This window comes from Podarcis cretensis (genome assembly GCF_951804945.1).
Source record: "Podarcis cretensis genome assembly, chromosome: 14".
NCBI classification, from domain to species: Eukaryota; Metazoa; Chordata; class Lepidosauria; order Squamata; family Lacertidae; genus Podarcis; species Podarcis cretensis.
Genome location: NC_137183.1, coordinates 27,416,492 through 27,425,686, shown reverse-complemented (window position 1 = coordinate 27,425,686; position 9,195 = coordinate 27,416,492). Strand labels below are relative to the sequence as shown.

Here is a 9,195-nt window from a genome sequence, read left to right as displayed (position 1 = left end):
CCTGCAACTGATGGCCTTTGGCTAAATTCTAAAGATTTGGCTTTAAGATGGATGGAGTGACACAGCATTTTTTTAAAGTACAGTGGTACCTTAGGTTAAGTACTTAATTCGTTCCAGAGGTCCGTTCTTAACCTGAAACTGTTGTTAACCTGAAGCACCACTTTAGCTAATGGGGCCTCCTGCTGCTGCTGCACCGCCAGAGCCCAATTTCTGTTCTTATCCTGAAGCAAAGTTCTTAACCTGAAGCACTATTTCTGGGTTAGCGGAGTCTGTAACCTGAAGCGTCTGTAACCTGAAGCGTATGTAACCTGAGGTACCACTGTATTAATCTTGCATTTATTAAATCAAGAGAGAATGTTGGACACTTTCAAAAATTTTAGCCATTTAAAAATTTCTTGCACACATGCAGGTACTTCAAGAAAAATACGGAGGGTGGCAGAATGCGAGCATGGCAAGTTATTTTAAGGATTATGCAGATTTGTGTTTTGAGAGTTTTGGGGACCGGGTGAAGCACTGGATTACTTTTAACAACCCCATGGTAAGTGCCAGCTTTGTCCAGAAAGAATGCACATTAAAGCCAAACATCTGTATAACGCGGGAACTTAAGACAAGGATCCAAAGATCCACACAAACAGTACAGTGCCGTAGCAGCAAGGATGGAGGTTTCTCTGACAGCAATATGGGGCATAATGGCCAGAGCTTGGAGGAGAGCTTAAACATTATGGCATCAAGTTTTCCGAGTGTGAGGAATTTTGTGGCTTTTTTAAAAAAAAGGTTAATATTTCATTAGGACTCAAGATTATAGATGCATAGTTGTTAAGAACACCTCAATCTCTGAGCGCTAAGCAATCGCAGAGGTCTCTGGGCATACCTTGCGTTATGCTTTTCTTAGAATGATCATTGGAAGCTTGTGGTGGTCTTTGTGATACATGGCTTTATTTGTACATGCATACAGCCTGAGCTGAAGGTGGAAGATCTCCACAGATCTTGCTTCCCCCTCAAGCCATTCCTTTATGCCTCTTCCAATCCCACTTCAACACTGCCTGTTCTTTGTTCTCCTTCAAACACAAAGACCTTGATACCACCTTCAGCCAGGGAAGGGGAAAGGTATACGGTAGCTTCCCTTCTGCATATCTTATGTAATTCCCATGGCCACCACTTACGTGTATTCCTTACGGTTGCAAAGAGACTATCTAAAGCCATTAACCTGCAGTACTTTTTCTCTGCAGGAAACCCTGAAACCCTAAAGATATAACATCACAGGCTCAGAGGTGACTAGTTTCCCAATTTAAAGGCTGCAGTCTTAAGTGATTAAAGCCCAGTGAATACAGTGGGGCTTCCCTTCAGAGTAAACATGCAGAATGTTATATAGAGAAGTTAAAACATGGGTTGGCAAACTAAAGCCCGGGGGCCAGATCTGGCCCAATCACCTTCTAAATCCAGCCCGTGGACAGTCTGGGAATCAGCATGTTTTTACATGAGTAGAATGTGTCCTTTTATTTAAAATGCACCTCTGGGTTATTTGTGGGGCCTGCCTGGTGTTTTTACATCAGTAGAATGTGTGCTTTTATTTAAAATGCATCTCTGGGTTATTTGTGGGGCATAGGAATTCATTCATATTTTTTTCCAAAATATAGTCCGGCCCCCCACAAGGTCTGAGGGACAGTGTACTGGCCCCCTGCTGGAAAAGTTTGCTGACCCCTGAGCTAAAACATATTGTGTGTGGGCTATGTGGCCGATTACTGGCCAGGGCGCAGTTTAATTTGGCAGTGCCAGTTCTTATGTACTTTCCCTGCCTCTGTATCCTAAGTGAAACAAATGTTGTGTTTCCAGGCAATCGCAGTAGAAGGCTATGAGACAGGACAGCATGCGCCAGGCCTCAAACTAGGCTCGGATGGAGCTTACAAAGCAGCACATCATATAATTAAGGTAACATGGGCAGAACGCTGAATCCAATTCATGTTAGTATTGGATTCCTGTGTGACCAGAACAGTGAAGACACCACTTTCCCCCTCCTCAACTTTGTATCATTCCAGTCACATTCATAAACATACCTAAGAGCCTTGTTACATCAGACCAAAGGCTTGTGTAGTCCCGTGTCCTGTTTTCACAGTGGCCAACTTGATATCTCTGGGACATGAATGCAACGGCACTATCCCTGCTTGTAATTCTTACCAACTTCGCTGTGAGTCCCAGAAGATTTGCTCCCTGCCTTGTTGGCCTTTTCCCACTTGGCCTGGGAGGATAGGGACCTGGGAGGATGTGGTCTTTTGTAACTTTATTTTAGATCCTGTGGTGATTTATGTAGAAATTGTTCAGTTTGGTTTTGTGTGTTTTAATGGTGTGTTTTTTATTGCTTGACTACTTTTGCTATGTTGTGCTTATGTACTTCATGTTGTAAGCCACCTTGAGCATGGTTTGAACTGTGGAAAGGTGGCTTACAAAAAAAAAATATGGTATTCAGAGGCACAATACAGCCACCAGGACTAGTAGCCATGGGTAGAATTTGTCTAATCCTTTGTCTGGCTCACAGCTTTGCCCATCTTTGCCTTCATCTTCCCCACCTAAAATAAAACATGTCTCTCCCAAACCAGTCTCTACAGCCATAGAGCTGTAACTCTCAAAACAGTTTATCCCCAAAGGTGTTCTCTTTCATTGTCTCCTGAGACAGATGGATGCCAACAAGTAGCTCCAGCAACTTCTGGAGGATACTATATTCCCGCCTGTGCTTGCAAATATAACATCCCTGATATAGACTCAGACCTTAGCAGAGCTGCTTCTTTTCACTACAGGCTCATGCAGAGGTGTGGGATTCTTACAACAAGAAATGGCATGGGGAACAGAGAGGTAATAAGCAGAGTTGCTATAAACAAACAGCTATTTGGAGGTATGAGTCCTAGAAGCTAGAAAATAACTGCAGCACTGTCCCTTCTCTTTTAAGGCACTATTGGGATTTCTTTAACTAGCACCTGGGGCGAACCTATAGATTTAAGCAAAAAGAAAGATATAGAAGCAGCTGAGAGGTACACCTGCAGTTTTCTCTGGGATGGTTTGCCAACCCAATTTACCACGGAGACTACCCTGAAATTATGAAGGATTATATTGGTAAGTCACACTGGTTCACTTTTTACCTTACTTATTTTCACAAAGTGAATTTTGGGAGGCTTGCCCATGTGATGCATTCAAGCTCAGCGTTAACTACCAATTGGGAGGTTCCTACAGTGACAGGTGAACCAAATAGAAACCCAGACCTTTTTCTCCAAATCCAACTATTTTACACCTTTAATGACTCTCATACCAAATTTGCTGCTGCTTTAACAGTGTTTCTGATGGCAGCCAAGGCAAGAGAGGCATCCTGGTGAAGCAGCTCATGCCATCTGCTCCTGAAGAGACCAACCAGTAATAATAACACTGCATTATGATAGTCTTTTTTTTCTCTTTTAAAGTATTTTCAAACCACCTTGAGGGCGGTGTGATACAGTGGCTACAGTATCAGACTAGGACATAAACCAGGGTGCAAATCCCGACATGGCTAGGAAGCTCACTGGTGACCCTGGACTACTCATTGCCTCTCAGCCTAGCCTACCTCACAGGGTTGTTGTGGGGCTTGAGGAGGGGGAGAACCTTGCACACCACCTTGAGCTGCCTGGAGGAAAAGGTGGGACATAAATTCAATAAATATACAGCAGTGGAGCCTGGTCCATTAAGATGAACAGGCCACTCCCCCCCTGCCTGCCTCCTTATAACACAGGGTGGCTTTGCCAACTTCTTCCTCTTTGGTCTCCATTCTGCCCTTGCAGAAGACAGCAGGGAGGAAGATGGGGACTAAACTGTGTTGGCTCTTCCAGTCATTGGCTCTGGCTCCTTTTTTCCTACCAGTCCCAGGCACCAGCCACTAGAGATAGTTAGTGTGGATGCAATGGGCTGTATTGCATCCATTAATATCACTAATTTCAACTCTGAATGGGATTGGCATTGGCTACAACCTAATGCACTCCTATTGAGCTTATCTCACTGTAATCAGAAAGAGGGTCTAATTGAGGCATTAATGACTACAGAAATACAGCTAGTGACTGCTAAAGAGAGCTTCACTGCTTGGATGTTGTAGCCAGCATATGTGCTCTTTCTAAAACAGGAAAAGGTAAGAAAGCTTAAATCCTACACATACCTACACAGACTGCTTTTTCTTCTACGTGCTTGCCTTGAAAGGTAGAAAAAGTGCCAAGCAAGGACTGGCATCAAGACTGCCAGTTTTCTCAGCACAAGAGAAGAGCTACATTAAGGGTACAGCAGACTTCCTAGGACAGATCGTGAAGCTGAGGCTTCAATACTTTGGCCACCTCATGAGAAGAGAAGACTCCCTGGAAAAGACCCTGATGTTGGGAAAGATGGAGGGCACAAGGAGAAGGGGACGACAGAGGACAAGATGGTTGGACAGTGTTCTCGAAGCTACAAACATGAGTCTGACCAAACTGCGGGAGGCAGTGGAAGACAGGAGTGCCTGGCGTGCTCTGGTCCATGGGGTCACGAAGAGTCGGACACGACTAAACGACTAAACAACAACAACAAGACTTCCTAGGAATAAGCCATTTCACCACCCGTTACATTTCACAAAAGAACTATCTGTCGGAAGAGCTAAGCTATTTCACCAACAGAGATTTGATGGAATTGGTGGATCCCAAGTGGCCAAATGCAGGGTCCCAGTGGGTATACACTGTGCCTTGGGGCTTCCGAAGACTACTCAACTTTGTCAAGGTAATGTGTGCTTCCTTAAAGAGTCTTCCTCTTTGCAAGATGTATGTTATTCTATCAAGTTGGAAGCACTGTAAAACATTATAAGCACATCAGAGCTTGTCTTTTGCCGGTTCACATGTGCATGCATGACCTCCAGCATCAATTGATTTGCATCAGAGAACAAGAATCACCAGGTCACTAAAAACAACTTTTCTATCAAGGTAAATGCAATGCTTTTCAACTGAGAGAGCTCTCTAGAGTCAGCTGCAAGTTATCCAGTGTGATGAAATCAAGAAATTACATATACCTACGTGAAAGCTAACTACCAAACAATGCATGAATGCATACAAGCATGACATTCGGTTTACACCAGGGATGGAGAATCCCTGCCCTCCGAGTGCTCTTAGGAATACAACTCCCATTATCCTGATGGAAGCTAGAGTCCAGCATCTACATGGCCACAGGTTCACTATCCCTGGATTTTTAGAAAACCTTAACTGGAACTAGCTGCAGCTGGAAGTGCCATTGTATCAAACAAGGGTTTAAAGGAGCACCCCATGGGTACGTGTTGGTTTGGGCTCCAGTGCTCAACAGAACTTGCAATCAAATTGTTTTTAGCCTTTTAACATACTAGCACTGCATTCTATAACCACAAATATTTTAATTATCTTGGATCACTCCAGCTACCCTTAAAATGTATACGTTGGTTTTTGTTGCCTTAGGAACCCAGCTCCAATTTCAGTGCAGCAAAATGCACCCATGGCTCTTGGAACAAGGGCAGCTCTGCCTTTGATACACATATCAATGTAGACTTTCTCTTTTTGTTTATAGGCACAATATGGAAACCCACTCATTTATGTGACTGAGAATGGCATTCCAGAAAAGCTACTGTACGCTCAGCTGTGTGATGAGTGGAGAATCAATTATCTTAAGGGGTATATTAATGAGATGCTAAAAGGTGAAGTTTAAGTCAAATAATCACATAAAGCAAATCAAGAACAGGTATCAAGTCTCACACTTAACAAAACCATATGGTCCTTTCTTTCAGCTACTAAGGATGGTGTTAACATTCAGGGTTACACTGCCTGGTCTCTACTGGATAAATTTGAATGGGAACAAGGTTATTCTGAGAGATTTGGACTCTACTATGTTGACATTCAATATCAGAACAAACCTCGGTACCCAAAAGCTTCAGTTCACTATTATAAGGCAATAGTTGAAGCAAATGGATTTCCTAACCCAAGGGAGGTAAGGCCACTTTCTGCTAATTTTTGCTTTATGTAGTCCAAAACCTTTGTAGAGCTCCATCCATGCTGGTTATTCTCTGCACTCATGGTTTCCTTCAGTGTTAGAAACTGAGATATGAAAGCTAGGAGCTTAATGGCACCTTAAACCTAGGTTATGGATGCAGCAATGGAATGTCTAGGCACACTTTTTAATAACAAGAATACAAAGCTGAAAATGAACTGCAGCTAAAACCTCATGCTCGTTTTTCATATGGTCTAGTCCTCATCTGAAGACTGCAAAAAAAAACAAAGCCCCACATCCCCTGCCTGCCCCCTTAATATTATTATGAGGGCCCCTCAAAACGCTGCCTTTCTGTAAGGCCAGCTGAGAGGCAGAGCCTTTCAGTTTGATGCTGTGGTGATTTCTTGGAAGTTGAGCAGGCAGGAGTTTCTCCTCCCACGCCCTTAGCACCAGCAGTGGCAGTTTTAATCTGGAATCTTAAGTGAAGTACTGTGCCCCGAGTTCAGAAATTGCTTGCACTATTGAAATTCCCAGTCGCAAAATGCGCCTAGAACAATGGGAGTTTCGAACACTGGTTTCCTTTAAGCACAGTAGCTAGTTCCTCATCTAGCAGGTGTTTTTTTAATAGCACATTAATGTGGACTAATCTTTAAAGAGCACACTGCTCCTTTCCAGCTCTATTACTTTATAGCTAACAGCAATTTGATTTGGCAGGTGGAGAACTGGCACCAGAAGGCCACTGAAGTCTGCTCAGCCATGAACCAACTCCTTAGTGCAGGTAACTCGTTTGAACTGTCCAATGATTATTCTTCCAGATCACAAAGACAGAGTTGTAGCAGTAAAGGTAAAGGTAAAGGTACCCCTGCCCGTACGGGCCAGTTGTGTCCGACTCTAGGGTTGTGCGCCCATCTCACTTAAGAGGCCGGGGGCCAGCGCTGTCCGGAGACACTTCGGGTCACGTGGCCAGCGTGACGAAGCTGCTCTGGCGAGCCTGCACCAGCGCCGCACACGGAAACGCCGTTTACCTTCTTCCAGATCACAAAGTCTGAGTTGTAGCAATAATATAGATCAATACACTTAAGTTTCAGTTTTGCCATTAGAACTTTGCTCACTTCAGAAATTATAACATACGTTTAAGAGAGTCTTAAGTCTCTTAAGTCAAGTAGGGAAATACAATGTAGAATGATTGTGGTTGTGCACTCTTACCTTTAAGGGCTAGTACAGAAGTAGTCATGGGTGCAGCCGTCTTAGTGTAACATTTTTTCCTCGCTAGAGACACATCACACAGCACTATGGAAGCTGCCTCCCAGCACTGAGCAGGCACGGTTTGAGGATAGTTAGTAGTGATGGGGGAGAGGATGCTCTGCTATGTGTGCACCAGAATGGCAAATGGTGAAGCTGCTTCAAAGATTGACAACTCTTTCTTTCCCTTTCTTTAAAAATTAAGAGTAACAGCAGAATACTGTTGCTAATATACTCAGACTAATTCACAGTAATGGGCACAACCCATTTTTGTTATCATCTGAGCATTCACATGCTTGTAGATTCTGTTAAAGGGGGGAAAAGACAGGAATCTAGAATTGGGCTTCCTTGTGTTTCAAAGTTCTTATGGGTGTTGTTGACATTTGTTCATAATTCCAACTTAGTGCAGAACGACAGCAATGCTGCTCAAATGTAGTTTTTGATGAAAATGCACAGCTGTACTTATCTAGCCCCCACTCTTTTCTCAAATTTCAGAGCCTTTGACAACTCATTTGGAAATGGTGACTGAGATTGTTGTGCCAACAGTTTTCACTCTGCATTCTCATAAGTGCTGTTCTACTGCTGATTCTACTCAGGAAACATCATTAACAAGTTTTTCATAAAACATCTTCATTTGAAAAGTATTCCCACCCATTTATTTGTCCATCTATTGGCTAACCAAAGTTCATCTTTTTGCTGACTTTATAAGTCATCTTTTAAATCAACACTTCCTTTGGGTCAATTGCGAGCAAAATAGCTGTACCCATTAATTCAGTGAGAACACTTTATAACAAAGTAGCAATTTTTTATTTTACATTCATAACCTATCTGTTTTCCAATATGGAACTCAAGCACCTTTGGCAAGGTGGCTGCATCATGTGCCTTCAGACTATGCTGTGGGACTTAACTAGGCACAGCAATCTCTGATCTAAATTAGGAGAGGAATTTAACATATCATTTGTCTACTTCTGAAGTAAAAAGTGGCCTTCAAAAATTAAGAAAGGCTACATAAAAATGGCCCTTCTGGAATATATAAATAATATCCAAGAAGAGTTCAATGTTGAAAATCCCACACTAAACCTCACTTGCTGCTGTCCAAAATTCCAGCTTGTAAAAGAAAGAACTTAGCTTGAATTTGAACATCAATTAGACTGATTGGATGACAGTTGTTGGGTTGTTTTTTAAAAAACCTTTCTTAGAGATCAGGACAATACTTGTGGTCCAACCCTGTGACACACTTTTCAAATTTTACATCATTCCAGAAGCGTAACAAACACTGAGATCAACCAGTCTAAAGTCTTTTCTGATTAATTTAGCAAAAATACAACCTTCTGCTGAGGCTTTCATTAAGAAAATGTTATTTGAATTATAGAGAATTAGGTAGGTGCCAACTGGTTCAGGGTTACTGTAGCTAAAATGAGCAATTTTTTTTAGTAAGTTACCTGTCAATAGAAGTGTCTTGCTTTTCAACAGAGTCCTCACTACCTCATTTTTCACTGCCACTCTCCCCGACATCCCCACTTTTCCTTTGCTAGCCCACAACCCTCCTCGCTTCCTCTCAGTCCCATCTACCTAACATAAATTCCAAGTATTGTGGACAAATGAGTATATTAACTTCTGGCACACTGTAAAGGTAAAGGTAAAGGTACCCCTGCCCGTACGGGCCAGTCTTGACAGACTCTGGGGTTGTGCGCCCATCTCACTTAAGAGGCCAGGGGCCAGCGCTGTCCGGAGACACTTCCGGGTCACGTGGCCAGCGTGACATCGCTGCTCTGGCGAGCCAGAGCCGCACACGGAAACGCCGTTTACCTTCCCGCTGGTAAGCGGTCCCTATTTATCTACTTGCACCCGGAGGTGCTTTCGAACTGCTAGGTTGGCAGGCGCTGGGACCGAGCAGCGGGAGCGCACCTCGCCGCAGGGATTCGAACCGCCGACCTTTCGATCGGCAAGCCCTAGGCGCTGAGGCTTTAA

At 43.3% G+C, this 9,195-nt stretch overlaps 1 protein-coding gene across 1 annotated transcript; it reads left to right on the top strand.

Moving 5' to 3' along the window:
- Positions 1-409: 409 nt before the first annotated feature.
- LCTL (lactase like) lies at positions 410-8,848 on the top strand. Its single transcript, XM_079954431.1, is given in 12 exon segments — positions 410-538; positions 1,834-1,929; positions 2,793-2,847; positions 2,942-3,027; positions 3,030-3,109; positions 4,214-4,302; positions 4,580-4,755; positions 5,566-5,692; positions 5,783-5,982; positions 6,697-6,760; positions 7,720-7,777; positions 7,779-8,848. Coding segments are annotated over 12 exon segments (1,176 nt in total). The 5' UTR covers positions 410-448; the 3' UTR covers positions 7,834-8,848.
- The last annotated feature ends 347 nt before the right edge of the window (positions 8,849-9,195 follow it).